The 20,000-nt window shown below is 42.3% G+C and overlaps 1 protein-coding gene across 2 annotated transcripts in view; it reads left to right on the top strand.

Moving 5' to 3' along the window:
• The window catches only part of LOC132840721 (astrotactin-2-like), a 343,281-nt gene that overhangs the window by 160,326 nt on the left and 162,955 nt on the right, over nucleotides 1-20,000 (top strand). Inside the window, exon 5 of one of the 2 annotated variants that reach the window (XM_060862652.1) lies at nucleotides 15,729-15,830. In XM_060862652.1, coding sequence (XP_060718635.1) covers nucleotides 15,729-15,830 — 102 coding nt within the window. Of the gene's footprint in view, nucleotides 1-15,725; nucleotides 15,831-20,000 lie in introns of both variants that reach the window. The other variant, XM_060862651.1, reaches the window with a different exon arrangement.

Here is a 20,000-nt window from a genome sequence, read left to right as displayed (position 1 = left end):
AGAGAGAGAGAGAGAGAGAGAGAGAGAGAGAGAGAGAGAGAGAGAGAGTGATTGTGTGTGTGAGAAAGAGAGAGAGAGAGAGAGAGAGAGAGAGAGAGAGACTGTGTTTGTGTGTGTGTGTGTGTGAGAGAGAGATAGATAGCAGGGGTATGGTTCTTCTTCTTCTTCTTCTTCTTCTTCTTCTTCTTCTTCTTCTTCTTCTTCCTCTTTGTTTTTTCTGACTCCAACATATATAGCTCAGTGACCCCATGTGAACAGGGCGGAGTCGTCCTAGAAAACCTGCCCATCATAATAGAAATGTAACAAGGAGTGAGTGTGGACTCCTTTGTCTGTGTGTATCGGTGATTCTGTGGCAAATCCAGGCCACTGTAGGAGACGATCTGCTTTTATCTCAGTGTGAAGACAATATTCCTAATCTGTCAGTACGCATGTGATCTGAGACACAGCCTCTGCACCGTATGTCATGAAGGTTAAACAATGATGATGAGCTGATGAGGAGAATCAGGCTGGAACCTTTGGAGCACTGTAGAGTGCTGTGTGTGTGTGTGTGTGTGTGTGTGTGTGTGTGTGTGTGTGTGTGTGTGTGTGTGTGACAGTGATTAGCTATGCTGATGTGACCTGCACTGTGGTGAGGACAGAAAGGAACGCTGACCACCATCTGGGAGAGTGACGAGGCCTGGCATCTTTAACTCATTAATTATTCACAGGTTCCCTGATGAGTGTGTGTGTGTGTGTGTGTGTGTGTGTGTGTGTGTGTGTGTGTGTGAGGAGAGAGAGAGAGAGAGAGAGAGAGAGAGAGAGAGAGAGAGAGAGAGAGAGAGAGAGAGAGAGAGAGAGAGAGAGACAGAGAGAGAGAGATTGTGTGTGTGTATGTGTGTGTGTGTGAGAGCCAGAGAAAGTAAGGAGAGAGAGAGAGAGAGAGAGAGAGAGAGAGAGAGAGAGAGAGAGAGAGAGAGAGAGAGAGATGGACAGACTGAAAGTGAAAAAGAGAATGGAGAGAGAGAGAGGGATAAAGAGACAGATAGAGAGAGAGAGAGAGAGAGAGAGAGAGAGAGAGAGAGAGAGAGAGAGAGAGAGAGAAATTGTGTGTGCGTGTGTGTGTGAGGCAGAGAAAGTAAGGGGGTGAGAAAGAGAGAGAGAGAGAGAGAGAGAGAGAGAGAGAGAGATGGAGGAAAGACTAAGGAAGAAAGAGCTAGACAGCGATTAGAGAGAAGATCTGGATGCTCCCACCACCACGCTTCACTGTTCACTGTTTGTTCTCAGGATGATGAGCAGCTTTAGGTTTCTGATTTCTCATCCACTTCCTCTCTGTGTTCCTCAAACCTGTTCCTGAAAGGTGTTAGTGAAGTGATAGCTGTGGACCAGACCTGTCACACTGATGTCCCGCCTTAACGTCATCAGCCCTTGTGTAAATGTCACTGCTGTGTATTCTCTGCTTCTGTAAGATCTTCTGAGTGCCGTGTATTTCATTACACCTGCTGCACAAATGAACTCACAACAGCCTGAAACCAAATGACTGGGTCGCTAATAAGATTCCTGCTGTGCGGCGTCTATTACAGGCGTGCGTGAGATTAGGGCCGGCGCTAACATTTGTTTAGATGGCGTTCTTTATTTCACCACCTGCTGGCTTTATTTTCTCTGTAATGTGCTTTTGCTCTGGGAAACAGTTTCTGTTTGTTATAAAGGCTGTAAGATTCAGTGTTAGCATCAGTTTCAGCGTTTATTTGCTGAAAGGAGATGTGCTTTCTGTCCCGAGTCCTAGTGAAGGAGGCGTGGCTTCTGTACATGTCAGTCCTAGTGAAGGAGGAGTGGCTTCTGTACATGTCAGTCACAGTGAAGGAGGCGTGGCTTCTGTACCCGTCTGTCACAGTGACGGAGGCGTGGCTTTTATACCTGTCAGTTCTACAGAAGTAGGTGTGGACTCTGACTTCAGATGTAGAGGAGGCACAACCTCTATATAAGCCACAGTGTAGGAGGCGTGGCCTCTGTACCTGTCAGTCACAGTGAAGGAGGCGTGGCTTTTATACCTGTAGGTGGACTCTGACTTCAGATGTAGAAGAGGCGCGACCTCTATATAAGCCACAGTGTAGGAGGCGTGGCCTCTGTACCGGTCAGTCACAGTGTAGTAGGCGTGGCCTATGTACCCGTCTGTCACAGTGACGGAGGCGTGGCTTTTATACCTGTCAGTTCTACAGAAGTAGGTGTGGACTCTGACTTCAGATGTAGAGGAGGCGCGACCTCTATATGAGCCACAGTGTAGGAGGCGTGGCCTCTGTACCTGTCAGTCACAGTGTAGTAGGTGTGGCCTATGTACCTGTCTGTCACAGTGAAGGAGACGTGGCTTTTATACCTGTCAGTTCTACAGAAGTAGGTGTGGAATCTGACTTCAGATGTAGAGGAGGCACGACCTCTATATAAGCTACAGTGTAGGAGGCGTGGCCTCTGTACCCGTCTGTCACAGTGAGGGAGGCGTGGCTTTTATACCTGTCAGTTCTACAGAAGTAGGTGTGGACTCTGACTTCAGATGTAGAGGAGGCGTGACCTCTATATGAGACACAGCGTAGGAGGCGTGGCCTCTGTACCTGTCAGTCAATGTGAAGGAGGCGTGGCTTTTATACCTGTACGTGGACTCTGACTTCAGATGTAGAAGAGGCGTGACCTCTATATAAGCCACAGTGTAGGAGGCGTGGCCTCTGTACCCGTCTGTCACAGTGACGGAGGCGTGGCTTTTATACCTGTCAGTTCTACAGAAGTAGGTGTGGAATCTGACTTCAGATGTAGAGGAGGCACGACCTCTATATAAGCCACAGTGTAGGAGGCGTGGCCTCTGTACCTGTCAGTCACAGTGAAGGAGGCGTGGCCTCTGTATGTCACAGTGTAGTAGGCATGGCCTTGAAACCTGTCAATCACAGTGAAAGTGTGAAGTGAAGGCTTCTGCATCGTTAGTCCTTGTTATGAAGCAGATGTGTCTGTGTTGAGACACCAGTCACAGTGTGGAGGTGTGGCCTCTGGTCCTGTCAGTCACAGTGTAGTAGGCGTGGCCTCTGTGCTTGTCATTCAACAATAAATGAGGTATAGGATTCCAAGCCTGAGACTAAAAGTAGCCACTGTGTAAAAGGCAGTTTTCCTTTCCCTGTCAGACAGAGTTGCTTTGACAGCTATAGAAGGCTGACATCTGCGTCTTCATTACCACACACTCTCTCTCTTTCTCTCTCTCTCACACACACACACAGACACACACACACACACACACACACACACACACACACACACACACAGCATAAAAAGTGCAGAAGCAGGACTGGTGTAACAGAACACTGCCTCAAGCTCATGGTTCAGGCGCGATGGATTTGTCCTGACAGGCTGTTGTCATTTCCTGGTTGTATCCTGGTTGTAATGGGTCTTTGCAGTCATCACTCAGACATTTACCGCAGTGCTGCGAACGCCGTGACTGCTCGCAAAGCAGGCAAAAAGTGTGGTGGGGCCATTAATACACTCGTTAACTTGAATGAACAATTAATCAGGACCTAAGATACGTGTGTGTGTGTGTGTGTGTGTGTGTGTGTGTGTGTGTGTGTGTGATAATTAGGGAGAGTGAGGATGTCATTTAGGGTTTTTTTCTACTCTGTTTTCTGGAAAAGGTCCGACTGCTCTGTCCTGAAGGTGTCGGAAACTTAAACCGATAGTTCAAAAGCGCTGATGCTGGAAATCCTTTTCATCAAAATAAACCTTTCTTACAGAATCTTCACCAACGCAATAATTACAAAATGTTTTATTTAATGGAGTCTGTGTGAAGGAGCTGTTACTATAGAAACGTCAGCGTACCGTATTAGAATTCTGTTTTTAAGTCATGACAAACGGTGGATGTGTTACAGCTCAAATTAGTTCGATTTCCTTCACAAGATTTTGTTTATTTATCCGTAGCAATCAGATACTAAAATATCTTGGCTTGTCTAGCTGAGTCTCGTCACCCTTTTGGAAAGTTGATAACGGTCCAAATGATAGAAGAAGTGTGAATTTATTTCTTCAAGCTTTGAGAAAAATAGAGTAAATGTGTGCTGGTAAACTGGATAAGTGAGTGAGAGAGAGAGAAAGAGAGAGAGAAAGAGAGAGAGAAAGAGAGAGAGAGAGAGAGAGAGAGAGAGAGAGAGAATGAGAAAGTGAGTGTGAGAGAGAGAGAGAGTGAGAGAGAGAAAGTGAGAGATAGAGAGAGTGAGAGACATAATGAGAGAGACAGAGGCAGAGAGAGAGAGAGAGAGAGATAGAGAGAGAGAGAGAGAGAGATAGAGATAGAAAGATAGAGAGAGAGAGATAGAGAGTGAGAGAGAGAATGAGAGAGAGAGAGAGAGAGAGAGAGAGATGTCTGAGATGTGATGAAAGAGATTTTGTACACGCGTGCTCATTCAGCACCACGGACAGCGATCGATTTTGTGCTTTTGAATGAATTGTGTTTTACCTTTTCATCAGGTAATGCTAGAGGTCACTGAGCACACACACACACACACACACACACACACACACACACACACGCACACATTATTTATACATCAGTTCTCACAGCATGGCTGTTATACAGATAACCTCTAATGGCTGCGTAAGTATTCACCTCCTATCCATATTTTGTGTCACAACCTGTTCATTAAAGAACATACAGTACCTTAGTCTAGCAGCTAACACTGATTTCAAAAATAGTCCAACACTTTGAACACGCTACATTCTGAACTTTACATTCATTCATTCATTTTCTACCGCTTATCCGAACTACCTCGGGTCACGGGGAGCCTGTGCCTATCTCAGGCGTCATCGGGCATCAAGGCAGGATCCACCCTGGACGGAGTGCCAACCCATCGCAGGGCACACACACACTCTCATTCACTCACGCAATCACACACTACGGACAATTTTCCATAGATGCCAATCAACCTACCATGCATGTCTTTAGACCGGGGGAGGAAACCGGAGTACCCGGAGGAAACCCCCGAGGCACGGGGAGAACATGCAAACTCCACACACAAGGTGGAGGCGGGTGAACTTTACATCTGTTATTAAAAGTTAAGAAGAATATACAACAACCGTGTCTCTGAGCTGCTAAAGGCCAAATTAACCAGAAAAACAATGCAAGTGTGATGCTAAACATGCTACCACCACCATGCTTCAGAATATGAGCCATTTTAGTGTTTGGATTTTTTTTTTGTACAGGAATTATATAGAGTTTAACATTCACTGCGATGTGACTCCCAGCCATGGACTTGTAGACGTCTCGTTATCATAGCTCAGAAATAAAAAATAAATTGTTAAATGCTAACACGAGCGCAGATCGACACCAGCGTAGACCATATATTCCTTTCTTATCTTTTAATTCATGTGAAGCACTGCTTTCTTTATTCACCACAAACAAATCAGCCAACTTTTAATTCATCTACACACAAAGCATTAGCCCCTCATTACACATACTCTGTCATGCTTCCGCTCGATGCTCGATGGATATTATAGCGTTTATGGTGAGTGTGAATCCCTCCAATGGTGTCGTCATGAAGAACAGATGGCAACAAATTAAAACGTGAGAAGAGCGATGAACCCACGGCTACGAGCGTTTGGCTTTTTTTTTTAATGAGTGTACTCGTTACAGAGTTAGCGCTAAGGCTTATCCGAGCCTCGACCTTGTGTGTGTGTGTGTGTGAGTGTGTGTGTGTGTGTGGATTTGTGACTGATAGGTGAGATGAGATCATGAAGAAAAAAACAACAACGTGAAAAACGTGTCAACGTTTCTGTCAGTTTTAAACTCTAACACTGTTAATTAGAACTTGAACGCATTAAAAAGGTTTAAAAGTTACACTTGTGTTCATACCAAAAAAAAAAAATATACAGACAGTCAGTGCATACTGTACCTCTGAGGTTGCCAGATTGTTCTTTTAAAATTCAGCTGCGTCTAACCCACTGCCTTACACACATTCCTGTCAGTAAACCATCTGATATTAAAAATGCATTTTAGATTAATATGAAAATATTCAAATAAGGAGAAGGCAAAGATTTAAATAAATATTTAATAATGCTGTGATATTGTGATACTCATGATCACTTATTCAATACAATGGCTTCTGTTCACATTTATTCTTTAAATCATCACTTTATCCAGCGCACTTGATTTCACCTATCGTTACAGATTTCATCGATTCGTTTGTTGAACGATTGACGAATCGTTCGTTGAACAAATGATTCGTGATTCAATGATTCAAATTTCAACAGGTCATTTAAAGAATTTTCTTTTTGGGCATCGTTTTCATTCCATTAAACAAGCATCAAATAAAAATGTTAACTTCTTGCTTCAGACAGACCAAAAAAAAAACTGTCAGCTTTGGATTAATATCAGAGTGTGTGGTTAAGAAAGTGAGATTTCTTTCCCCTCAGGATCGCCAGCACGGTGTGTTTGATCTGCTGCTAGCTGCTGGTTACTTAGCAGTCAAGTCTCGGTCTCGAGAGCACAATTTGCAAATCAGGCTGGATCTGAGTCTGTGTCTAGAGTGGCTGCTACACACACACACACACACACACACACATTCAGATACATGTACACACACTGGGGAGAAAGGGTAGAGTGTAAGGGCACGGCATGAGAAGCCTGGATGTAGCAGGGCTGTTTAAATGGAGATCCCAAGAGCTCCTTCACAAAGACAGGCGAGATTAGACAAGAGCTGCTGTTGTCTTAGGAGGACCATTTGGAGTGTGTGTACTCAAAACCCTTGCATAAACACACACACACACACACACACACACACACACACACACACACACACACCATCTGCTCTCCTCTTTTACACCTTGACATTGTTATAATTATCACATAAACCTTCACTCGAGTCTAGTGTTCACTGGGTTACATAAGGCCTTCATAAGCTTTACTTAACCACTGACATACCCACGTTAACAGCTACTTGCAAATACATATCAGACTTCTTTCATCAATTTTGATGTCAAGTTGCTACAATGTCTGCGATATGTCGATTTGTTTGACATAAGGCTGTTATAACACTTTACATTAAGACATTATTACGTCACAGCCGTCTCTGCAGCCGGGTAGACATTTGACATGTCTCATAATGAGTCTCATAATGGTGATGTAGCTTATAAAACAAATAACAATGTCGCATCATAGCCTTTGTCACTCTGACATAGCAAAAAGTACCAAGATCTACAATGTCAGCCAAATTAATATTCCTGTGTAAGTAGTGTAAGTGGCACATTTGCATCCAATTAAATTCATCTTATGTAGATGTTATGTAGTTCTATAAACATTAAGTTTAAATAACATGTCCTTTTTCCAGCAAGTGACAATTTCATAAATCGCTGTTTTTATAAATAGAAGTTTGTTCATTTTGTTCATTTTGCATTAAGAAACTTACTTTGACATGTCATGTCACCTTTATGTCACTCTGACATAGCAGATGTACGCTATGATTAGATGTAAACAAAGTCAGTTGTCATAAGCTTTCATTTTTAAGTCATTTCAGTATGTACAGTATACAGTAGATAGTAAGTGACAACAATGTCTCATTAGAGTCAGATCTAAAGTCATCAAAATATCGAAAAGCAGTCTTATGCATCTTATGCAGGCTCATATATATGTCATGAAGCCATGATGTTACAACATGCTACAGAATTTCAGCTTTTTATTTTCTTTACCTTAATTAACAAGCTCATTATTTGCTGTCTTTTTTCTTCTAAAAACACCATCACATCATCACCCTTATGTCACCATGACATAGCAGTTCACAGAGTTGTCATAGTGTAATGCAACTGTTTTGTTAGTAATTAAACAAGTACCTGTCGTTTGAGACTTTGAATTTGTCATTAAAATAGGGTTTTAAGGGTTCATGTAGGTGTTATGCACCTTTAAGTGTTACCCATTATCCCTAAAGCAGCACTGCTGCTGTCTGTTGAAAAGTGTTTAATTATGATGTCTTAAGTCTGGCTGAGAATTCCTGGAAATTTGATGAGGTTAAGACACGTACTAAGTGTCTCTAAGTATGTTTGCCTAGTTTTAGTAACTCACCCTAGCATTTCTCTCTCTCTCTCTCTCTCTCTCTCTCTCTCTCTCTCTCTCTCTCTCTCTCTCTCTCTCTCTCTCCATTCTCTTTTTCACTTTCAGTCTGTCTCTCTCTCTCTCTCTCTCTCTCTCTCTCTCTCTCTCCCTCCCTCTCTCTCTTTTCCTCCCTCTCTCTCTCTCTCTCTCTCTCTCTCTCTCTCTCTCTCTCTCTCTCTCTCTCTCCATTCTCTTTTTCACTTTCAGTCTGTCTCTCTCTCTCTCTCTCTCTCTCTCTCTCTCTCTCTCTCTCTCTCTCTCTCTCTCTCTCTCTCTCTCTCTCTCTCTCTCTCTCTCTCTCTCTCTGTCTCTTTATCTCCCTCTCTCCATTCTCTTTTTCACTTTCAGTCTGTCCATCTTTCTCTCTCTCTCTCTCTCTCTCTCTCTCTCTCTCTCTCTCTCTCTCTATCTCTCTCTCTCTGTCTCTCTCTCTCTCTCACTCTCTCTCTCTCTCTCTCTCTCTCTCTCTCTCTCTCTCTCTCTCTCTCTCTCTCTCTGTCTCTCTCTCTGTCTCTCTCCCTCCCTCTCTCTCTCTCTCTCTCTCTCTCTCTCTCTCTCTCTCTCTCTCTCTCTCTCTCTGTCTCTCTCTCTCCCTCCCTCTCTCTCTCTCTCTCTCTCTCTCTCTCTCTCTCTCTCTCTCCCTCTCTCTCTCTCTTTCATGGTTTTCTACTGCTGTGTGATTTACACGCTTTGATCAGGAGATTAAGATTTTTAATCATCCAGGGGGGAAATCAATTTCAGCGGAGGGGCGTCGGGGCACATGGTCTGCTTTTCTCTCTATTTAAATTTCACCCTCTCTGTTTCTCGGCTTTGTTCTGAGCTCCTGCGGCGAATCCTCACAGGGTTTGAGCTGTTTACCAATACCTTAGTCATTCATTTTTTGGCTGCAGGTAGCCTATTCCCAGGACCACTGGCCTACATACACACCGGCTGTGTAGCCGGACAAGTAAAATTAGCTCCGCGGGAATATTTTAGGCTAATAGGCAGCAGAGGCTCCGAGGTTAAGGTTCTGGGGTTCAGAAGTAGTGCTTTATAACCAGCAACACAAAGCAGATTTACAGTAGATTTCGACTCCTAATGAACAATACACAGGCTGCATTGACGAGGAAGAGCTCTGTAGGGACAGTATGCAGCTTTATGATTCTCAAGAGCGCACCTCGAAGCCCATATGTTTGTCGAGTAAAAGTTTTCAGTTGTTATCTGTCTGACGCAGCCTGTGCTGTCTCCGATTTTGGCTGACATGTTGGGAATAAATGCTTGCTGATCATATTAAAGCTCACTGAAGCAGTCACTGGTCGTAAACATGCAGGTTTGGAAATGGATCCATTTTTCCTTTAACACAAAACGAGTTGTCGTTTAACCAAAATAATATTGTTTATAGAATAAAATAAAGTTTCCTTTGTTAACGTTGCTTATAAATTATTGCACAATATTAATATGAGATGTTTTCATTCATTCATTTTCTACCGCTTATCCGAACTACCTCGGGTTACGGGGAGCCTGTGCCTATCTCAGGCGTCATCGGGCATCAAGGCAGGATACACCCTGGACGGAGTGCCAACCCATCACAGGGCACACACACACACTCTCATTCACTCACACAATCACACACTACGGACAATTTTCCAGAGATGCCAATCAACCTACCATACATGTCTTTGGACCGGGGGAGGAAACCGGAGTACCCGGAGGAAACCCCCGAGGCACGGGGAGAACATGCAAACTCCACACACAAGGCGGAGGCGGGAATCGAACCCCCAACCCTGGAGGTGTGAGGCGAACGTGCTAACCACTAAGGCACCTATGAGATGTTTTAATAGTAAAAATATTGAAATGTGGAATAATATGAATATAAATGAATAATACACTAAATATAAAAAATAAATATAAAACTTTATCAGAATTATTTTGTAACACTAAACGTATTAAATAATACTAACATGATAAATATTTGGATTCAATAATATTAAATCAAATCTTTTTTTTTTCTTTTTTTTTAATATCAAATTAGAATTAAGAATTATAAAAAAAAGTATTTAAGGAGACCTGAAATATGCATGATTTTAGAAAACACTTTTTGTACACAATATATTAACTATAAGTTATGAAGTTTGTCAGGCTGAAGTTTGAGAGCTGGGATCTGAAGCCTGGTGTCCTGCTGACGCTTCCTGTGCTAATCACAGCAGCAGGATATCGTCCTCTCTATATTCCACACACGCTCACAATTAAACAATTAATGCTTTTATAGAGCCTGCGCTCCACAGGATGGGGGGTTTAGTGTGTGGGGGGGTGAAATTGAAATTTCCTTTTAGCTAATGGAAGAAGATGGGCAGAAGCGGTGTGGGATTTAAAAGCTGGAGCTGAGTGCATTATAAAGCACTTAGAGATCTCGATGTCTCCCGCTGTGTAAAAATGGATCTCGGCGCCACCTACTCTTATGAGAGGGTACAAGAGGCACTTAAGCAGCTTTTTTCTCAAGCAGTTAGCACGTCGCAAAATGTTTTTAGCAGTGCATTGAGAAGCATTGACTCCATGCTCAATACTCTGCTAGTTTGCTATTAGATTGCTAAGTGGTTTTGATAAAAATAGTCCATCACGGTGCTTTTGTAAAGTATCATCGAAATACTTTATGAAATTCAATTTCAACTCTATTTCTTTGAATCTTTTTGTGAACAATTGACGCTGAAGTGTTTTAGAGTTTACTTTTAAAGCTGTAGAATTGTTCAAACACTAACCTCAGCCTTTATCCTATCCACGATCGTTGCAGTCTTAATAGAACGCATAACAAACGTTTAATGTAGAGATCTGACTCTTTTCGGATCGTTTTTATCGTCCAGCCAGGTCTTTTCATTCATTCATCTTCTACCGCTTATCTAACTACCTCGGGTCACGGGGAGCCTGTGCCTATCTCAGGCGTCATCGGGCATCAAGGCAGGATACACCCTGGACGGAGTGCCAACCCATCACAGGGCACACACACACTCTCATTCACTCACACAATCACACACTATAGACAATTTTCCAGAGATGCCAATCAACCTACCATGCATGTCTTTGGACCGGGGGAGGAAACCGGAGTACCCGGAGGAATCCCCCGAGGCACCGGGAGAACATGCGAACTCCACACACACAAGGCGGAGGCGGGAATCGAACCCCCAACCCTGGAGGTGTGAGGCAAACGTGCTAACCACTAAGCCACCATGCCACCCCCAGGTCTTTTCAGTGAGGCAGATAATGTGACTCAGATTGTTTAACTCAGCACTTTTCTTAGCGGGCAGAATATATGACTCGGATTATACAGTCATGGCCAAAAGCGCAGCTCTCCGGCCCTTTTCAATGAGTCAGATCATTCGAGACAGATTGCTTTACACAGGTTCTTTTTAGTGGGTCAGAATATTGGACTGGTATTATATAACTCAGATGATTTGACTCGGCTCTCCGGGTTTTTCAGTGAGTCAGATCATTTGACTCAGCATTTCAACTTGTTTTAGTGAATCAGATCATTTGACGCAGATCATTTGACTCTGCACACTTTTCAGCGAGTCAGATCATTTAACTCATTTGATTTGACTCCAGCTTTTGTCAATGAGACAGATTATTTGATTTATATCATTTGAGTCAGCGCATCAAATCGTTTGCTTAGTCAGATTTTGTTTTACTTTTTTTTGTGAATCATATCTTTCAACTCAGATCATTCGACTCAGCTTTCTGGTTCTTTTCAGTCAGATCATTTGACTCAGCTATCTGGTTCTTTTCAGTCAGACAGATCATTCGACTCAGCTTTCTGGTTCTTTTCAGTCAGACAGATCATTTGACTCAGCTTTCTGGTTCTTTTCAGTCAGACAGATCATTTGACTCAGCTTTCTGGTTCTTTTCAGTCAGACAGATCATTCGACTCAGCTTTCTGGTTCTTTTCAGTCAGACAGATCATTTGACTCAGCTTTCTGGTTCTTTTCAGTCAGACAGATCATTTGACTCAGCTTTCTGGTTCTTTTCTGTCAGACAGATCATTTGACTCAGCTCCTTGGCTCCTTTCAGTGAACAAAAGCTATGTTCCATTAGCAGCAGAAGTTGGAGTTTTGTGGTTGGTGCCTCAGTGTGAAAGTACTCCATGTTTAATGCCAAAAGACACCAGAAAAAAAGTAGAGTTAAAAAAAGTAAAGGTAAATATGGATTGCGAGACTAAAGCCAGTGCTTTCATCAGACTGCTTCAAGGCTTTTATTGTAAGATTCATATACCATAAAGCCTCAATCCATAATGAATGTAAATTGTGTTCTCGCTGTAAATGTCATGTATCTGTCTATATGTTAGCATCATACAGTGATTAGAGATGTGTTTGTTGAAATAAATGTATTAGTCAGTAGAAGCTTTTAATGAAATGCACTTTGTACTGAAACACAACACATGTAAAGAATTTAAATTGACCTTATGAAGGGTTCATGCACTGTAGGCGTTATGCAGGTCTATGAACACCGTCTTTAAGTGTTCCCCCATTATTCATGCTAATATTCAATAATGTGTAAATGAGTAAAAAAAAAACAATCTACCAGCAAATATACTGTCCAAAGAGGTTTTCTGTTGTTGATTACATCGAAAGGGGGCATGGTGGCTTAGTGGTTAGCACGTTCGCCTCACACCTCCAGGGTTGGGGGTTCGATTCCCGCCTCCACCTTGTGTGTGTGGAGTTTGCATGTTCTCCCCGTGCCTCGGGGGTTTCCTCCGGGTACTCCGGTTTTCTCCCCCGGTCCAAAGACATGCATGGTAGGTTGATTGGCATCTCTGGAAAATTGTCCGTAGTGTGTGATTGCGTGAGTGAATGAGAGTGTGTGTGTGTGCCCTGCGATGGGTTGGCACTCCGTCCAAGGTGTATCCTGCCTTGATGCCCGATGACGCCTGAGGTAGTTCAGATAAGCGGTAGAAAATGTGTGAGTGAGTGAGTGATTACATCAATGTGTTTAGCTGTCGATGACCGTAAACGAGGCCCGGTGTCAGTAATAAAGGCCACTGGAGTTATTTACAGCTGAATTCTCTTTCCTTATCATCAATGGAAAGCCTGGATGAGATGCTCTACACGTTCCATGTTTCCTTGTCTCTCTGTCAGGGCAATAGAGTCAGTTTCATCAGTTTTTCACCCTCACGCAGCGCTCCGCTGAACTTTCTCCTACTCTCTTTCTATTCTTTGCGCTTCGCCGTCCATTTGATCTGCTGCCTGATTTCACTGTACTCTGGCCGCTCGAGTGGGCGAGCGCAGACCGGAGAACCGATCGAGTGAAACGCCTCTTTTAATTTCCCTGCGCTCGATAATCCCACAGGGTTTGGGGGAAAAAAATGAAAAGGCCCTTCATCCATCACCTCCATCCTGTATGCTAATATTGTTGTTTTTTTCATTTCATAATTTTCCCTCTGTTCATTTGCCTTAAGTCTCATATTTATTTATATATTTATTTACTTTCATAGCTTTAACATCACCACTTTTTATCTAGCAGTGCAAGAAAGGTAAAGTTCTTGTATATATGAAGGATAAGAATAGATCTAACCGTACATCGAGAAAAAAAACGACTGCGGTCAAATAATTGGCTTTAAAAAGTGAACCCGCCTCAAAGTCATTTATTCAACCAGGCTAGTAAATGATGTTCAGTGTAAATGCTATAATTCTAACTTCATCATGTTCATACACACAGAGTCTTGCGCTCGACTGTATCTAGTTTGTAGGATGCAGAATATAATTTCCTTTTTATAAACTCAGACCTGCCAATCTTTCCACGTTCTCTGCTGCTGCTTGGCATTTACACACCGATGAAATCTGCCAGCTCTGAGAATACCTAAAAATAGTCTCTTCCCCCTTCGAATAGAAACAGCAGATCAAATCTGAATCTGGAGTCATCGAGAATCAGTTGTGTAGGTGTTTTGAACGCCATGATGTGTACCAATCGCCTGAGGAAGCCACGCCCCCTTCATCCACCCGTGAACCTACCCTGACTTTCTGGTAAATGGAGAAGGTTTTGAGAAAAGCTCATCAGCGGTGGAATGATATCTATATTTGACTTGGCTAATATTAGACGAGTGTATCGTTGACATCAGTCAGTAAAAAGCTGCTCCTCTTGGCTCACTTCAGCTGGAGTGGGTTTGGAGAGGAGTCCTGGTCCCTTGGGCAGGCCTCGGGAAAGACAAATGGCTGCAAGTGACATTCAAACCCTCAGCCGTGACCTTCCTGCGGCACTGCTTTATAGTCGAGAGACTTCTATTTTTTTTGTCTCCTCAAGGATTTCCAACACGGTGCTGTGCTGACTGCAAACACTCCTCTGACATCTGAAGTCTGGAGACCCGCAGAGCCGAGGCGGTATGACTAGCATTGTAAAGAGATATGCGATAGTAATGGAAGAGCGTTGGGGTTATTTTTGTGCGAATGCTAATCCTGCATCGAAACTCAACTTTCAACCTGAATTTTTAAGCGTGAGGCCATATTAAAATGAGAATGCACGAAGAAGTCATTCATTTTTAATAAGAGGAGTGATTTATAGCTATAGGAGGCTAAGAGGGAAGGGGTGGGGCCAAGTGATGCAACAATGCCTTTATGTAAATGAGAAGGTGTGGCTGAGGGAACGTGGGACACAAGCTACAGTACTTTTGTTTGTTTCTAGATCAAGCACATAACCTTCTGCTGTCTCCTCCATCCCCTGTCCCTGTCCTTCTCATCTTGTCCCTTCTCCTGCTTGCATCAATTGTGTCCTCTCTCTTGTCCTCTTTCCTGCTCTCAGCCCATCTCTTCTGTTCTCTCATGACTCATTTCCTGTCCATTATTCTGCTGCATCCTGTCCTGTCCTCTGTGCTATGTCCCTTTATGTCCATTCTGCTCTCCTCTTCTTCTCTATTCTTCTCTCTTTCTCCCAATACTTTCTTCTGCTCAGTACCTTTCCTGGCCTCTCTTTTGCCTGCTTTCCTGTTCTACCTTTCATGTCCCCTCCTGCCCTCTCGTTTTCCGTCTTCTGTCCGGTCTTTAAGTTCTGTTTTCTCCTATCTTTTCACCTCCCCTGTCTATCGTTCTTCATCTCTTGTTATATCTTCCCTGCCTTGTTCTTTCTTCTGCTTTCTTCTTGTCTCTCCTTTATCTTTTCCTTTGTCCTCTTCTGTCCTCCTGGCCTCTCAAACCGTCAGTCTCTGAGGATTGAAGGGGGCGTGGCCCATGATGATCGAAAGGGGCGTGATCATACTGAAGAGGGTGTGGCCTCTGTCTCTGACAGCCTCACAGAGAGAGGCGTTGTTTCTTAAACTCAGTGAATTCAGTGAAGGACTGAAAGGGGGTGTGGCTTTTCTATATTTCAGCCCCAATAAGAAGGGGTGACATCTCTATCATGTCTCTTAGAATGAGTCAAGACTTCACTTAATTCATTCACCAGGAAGGAAAAGAGGTGTGGCCTATCTTTCATCCCCAGTGAAGAAGGTGTAGCTTCTTATTAGCTCATTAACGTTCCTAGTCCTCGACATCCAGATGGTCGGAAACTAATCTCTGTGTCTTGGTTATGAATGGTGTAGGAACTCATACATACAACAGGTCTTTATCTCTGACCTGAGAGTGGTTAAAGCATTGTAAGTTAATTATTATTATTATTTTTTTTAATTCATTTTATATCTCCTTTTCCCAAGCAGGTGGTGTGTTCGGCCATCAGGAGTGCTCGAGCTCTGACGCGGATGATGAGAATCAGCTGAAATTCTACACGGAGCACCGCATAGGGAGACGCCGCAGTAAAGGTAGCTTTACGTTACATTTATTACATCCCTCCTCCTCCTCCATCATCATTGTTTTGACCCAGGGGCAGATTATAAACAAAAAATGCTCCATAATCCGTGTCCTACATTTACGACATCGTCTTCTATTGACTCTTTGTTATTTTGTATTACATGTCAGCCTTTATAGCCATTAGATGAAGGAGATGGAGCATTTTTGTCACTTTCGTAAACATTGCCCATAAAAAAGAGAACAAGATTGCATGAGACGGTTGTTGGATATTAAAGTGGCAGCATTTTACACACACACACACACACACACACACACACACACACATACAAAGTAGGCAGATTGATGTCACATCAGTAATGTCTTCCTTTCTCTATAATACCGGTTGCAACAGAAATGTAGTGTAGATCCAAGAGCAATACACCATATATACATGCAAAACCACACACACACACACACACACACACACACACATTTGGTTTTCAGGGTATGTGTTAGTTATTCCCAAGCAAACATGCTCCAAGGAAGAACAGGGTTACGGATGCCTGAGGCTCATTGATGCATGAAGGCTAGTGCGTTTGGTCTGATCGAAAGAAGAAGATACAGAAGAGCTTTTGAAATGCTGAAATTGCTGAAAAAGTGAACGTTGGCTCTGATAGAATTGTGCCACAACACACTGAGCTTCACAGGCTGCTCCGTACGGAGCTGTGTAGCTCCAGACTGGCCAGAGTGACCATGCTGACTTTTGTACACCACTAAAACATCTACAGTGGGTATCAGAACTGGACCAGAAGGAGGTCTGGTCTGATGAATCACGAGCACAATGAAGAGAGGTCACCAAGATGGGGAGAACCTCTCCTCTACCTAGAAAGGTAGTATGATGATCTTTGGTGACTGTGGGTCCTAGACATCTTCATGGTAAAAATGCATATCCTAATGGCAGTGCCCTCTTTTAGTAGGATGATGCTCCCTGCAACACTGCAACACTCAGGAACGGTTTGAGGAACATGACAAAGGTGCCTCCAGATTTCAGTCCGATCGCGTATCTGTGGTCTTCCTGGACAAACAAGTCCAATCCATGGAAGGAAGACCTTAGGGGATTAGATCTCCTGGCAGATATCACAGCACACCTTCATACTGTAGGTCTGGTGGACTCCTCGACATATCAGACCAGTTTTGGTGGCACAAGGAAATTTATACAACAATGTGGTTTTAATGTTATGGCCAATTCTTTCTAAGCTCATGATGACCTGCAGCTCTTAAAACCAGAACAGAATATTTCAGAACAGCAATCGAGAACTTTTTCCAAGAGGACAGAAGGTTCAAATCCCAGAACTTTCACAACAGAGTCTGTCAAGGTCTCAACTGCTCTGATTCTGAACCAACAGCAAAATTAATTATTTATGTATATAAAAGATTTTATAAAGCTCTAACGAACCATCTGAGATTAAGTGGAGGAGTGAAGCAAAACAATCTTCAGGGATAAAACTGAACACAAAAGACTTCATTTGCAATGAGTACGGCTATGTCATTTAGGTATTACGCTTCTAAGTATACATGTAGGTACTTATGACCGTTTATACAGACTTTCAGGTGTTATGTATGCTGTATTACACAGTTATAATGCCTTATGTAAATTTCCGTTCTATACGTTGGTACGCATGATCTTCAAAGTACAACATTGACCCAAATCACTATGGAGCTTTACCGTATGAAGCTTTATAAACAGACATAAGTGAATGTGGGTAGAAGCGAAACAGGAAGAAAAAGAAAGAAAAAAAAGAAAAAAGCAGCAGGCCGGAAGTGTGTGATTTATTAACACGGAGAAATATTTAATTACTTTAATGATGAATATTTTCGAACTCATTGATAACAGCTGTCAATAGAGCGCATGCAGATATCGGCGTCCGCGTGCGCCGACTGTTTATGAAGTATTTTGTTTATTTACTCCGAATTACGCCGTGACAGGAGCATCGATCAGGAAGCGTGTGATTGATTGAGGGTTTTGCTGAAAAACGAAGACTGCAGGAATCTCAGTGCGAACGAGTCGACGGTAGAAACGTGTTAATCCTTCAACACTGCAGTCGGGGGGGGTGTTTATTATTCCTCCAAATACCTGCTAGTCTTTTTGTTCTTCTTTCATTCACTATTTATGAGCATTCACAAATACACAAAAAATATTAGCAGAAGTTATTCATCCAAAGAACATTATTGTAACCATAAGATTCTTTATAAAAAATTGTTTTATTTATTTATTTATTTGTTTGTTTATTTATTTATTTATTTATTTATTTATTTATTTATTTGTGCTTGTTGTCAAGGTCCTGGAGATGTTCTTCTGTTCTCTTTCTTTCCAGCTTTGTCTTTCTGTCCATTACAGTGGTTTAATTTGGTCTTTAAGTCTTTAAATTGAAGGATTAGTTCATTTGTCCCCAGTCTCGAGTCCTCGTCGGTTATTTTTGCCCTTAGAGTGCCGCAGAAAGTCGTTTGTAAAATAGATCTAATTATCTCGACTGCTGAGACATTTGACCAACGTGGCTCCAGCAACGATCTCTCAATTAACACGACTTAAAAAAGAAAGAACAATAAGTAGATATACAGTAAGTACGAAAATCATCATCAGGGGATTGAGATGAAAACGTAAAGTTAACTAAAGTTCATACGCCGCTGACGAGCGAACGCAGCTGGAAGATTTCACGTGGTTCTAATTAAGCTGATGATCGTCAAAATAAAAGGACTTGTGGACTGCATTTTGTCCGACATTTTAATCTAATCCTCGGCTTTATGGCTTTTTGACTTTTGTGCCTTCTTCAGTTCTTATTATCGTTATTTTCAGGAAATAATTTGTGCAAAAAAATTTATGCAAAAAAAAAAAAAAAAAAAAGTCTTAGCCCCAAAAAGCAATTTTCAGAAGATTTCTCTTCTCTTCTCTCCTCCTTTCAGGGGTCTTTCATATATATCATCTTTCTTTTTTTTTTTTTTCTTTTCTTCTCTTATGCACTTTTCTTTTACTATTTTTCTGGCATTATTTTTTTTCGTCTCTTCTCTTCTCTCCTCTTTACACTCTTCTCTTCTCTTCTCTTCTCTTCTCTTCTCTTCTCTTCTCTTCTCTTCTCTTCTCTTCTCTTCTCTTCTCTTCTCTTCTCCTCTCCTCTCCTCTCCTCTCTTCTCTTCTCTTCTCTTCTCTTCTCTTCTCTTCTCTTCTCTTCTCTTCTCTTCTCTTCTCTTCTCTTCTCTTCTCTTCTCCTCTATGCTCCTCTCTTCTCTTCTCTTCTCCTCTCTTCACCTCTTCTCTTCTCCTCTTCTCTTCTCTTCTCTTCTCTTCTCTTCTCCTCTCTTCTCCTCTTCTCTTCTTCTCTTCTCCTCTCCTCCTCGCTTCTCTTCTCTTCTCTTCTCTTCTCTTCTCTTCTCTTCTCTTCTCTTCTCTTCTCTTCTCTTCTCCTCTCCACTTCTCTCCTCTCTTCTCTTCTCTTCTCTTCTCTTCTCTTCTCCTCTACTCTCCACTCCTCTTCGCCCTGACAGTCTTTAGAGTTTTAAACTTTGCTGTCCGTTTCTCAGACTCACTTCTCGACAGCCTCGCTCTCACTTCTCTAGGGCACAATTACTGATGTGTGACGGCTGTTAAAAAGAGAGCAGGAGAAACTGTTCTGTAAAGTTGGAGAAGTTTAGAAGTTTACAGAAGGACTGTGGGGTGATACAGACTTGTGTGCTCGATCATCCGGATTTCACACCTTCACGCCAGCGATCATATCACACTCGACTCTGACGCTTGTATTTCTGGCTCATTTTCTCCTCTGTAGCTCTGTGTCAGTATACAGGAGCAGCGACCTGGACGAATGTCGTCTCATTTCACTGTCCACTCTATCCATTGTTCACAAATGCATCTTGACTAAATTCTAGACAGAAATCATGATATATAAACACATTCATAAGCTCACCTTACATTTGTATCTAATGTAATTAGATAGAGGCCAATTTTGTTCTTTTTGCCTACCAGTGTCTGTCATTTTAAAGCATCATTATGGAAAATATTTATTTAAATTAAATTAAATTCTTTATGTCATTAAATTTTTATTTTTATTGTAATTTCTATTTTCTAATTTCTAATTTCTAAATTCAAATGAGCCCATATTTCATCTGCATTCAATATAATTAGTTAGAGGCCATCTTTTCTTAATTTATAA

This window comes from Tachysurus vachellii, chromosome 26 (genome assembly GCF_030014155.1).
Source record: "Tachysurus vachellii isolate PV-2020 chromosome 26, HZAU_Pvac_v1, whole genome shotgun sequence".
Lineage (NCBI taxonomy): Eukaryota > Metazoa > Chordata > Actinopteri > Siluriformes > Bagridae > Tachysurus > Tachysurus vachellii.
The sequence above is the reverse complement of the archived record's forward strand: the minus strand, read 5'-3'. Positions and strand labels throughout refer to the sequence as shown.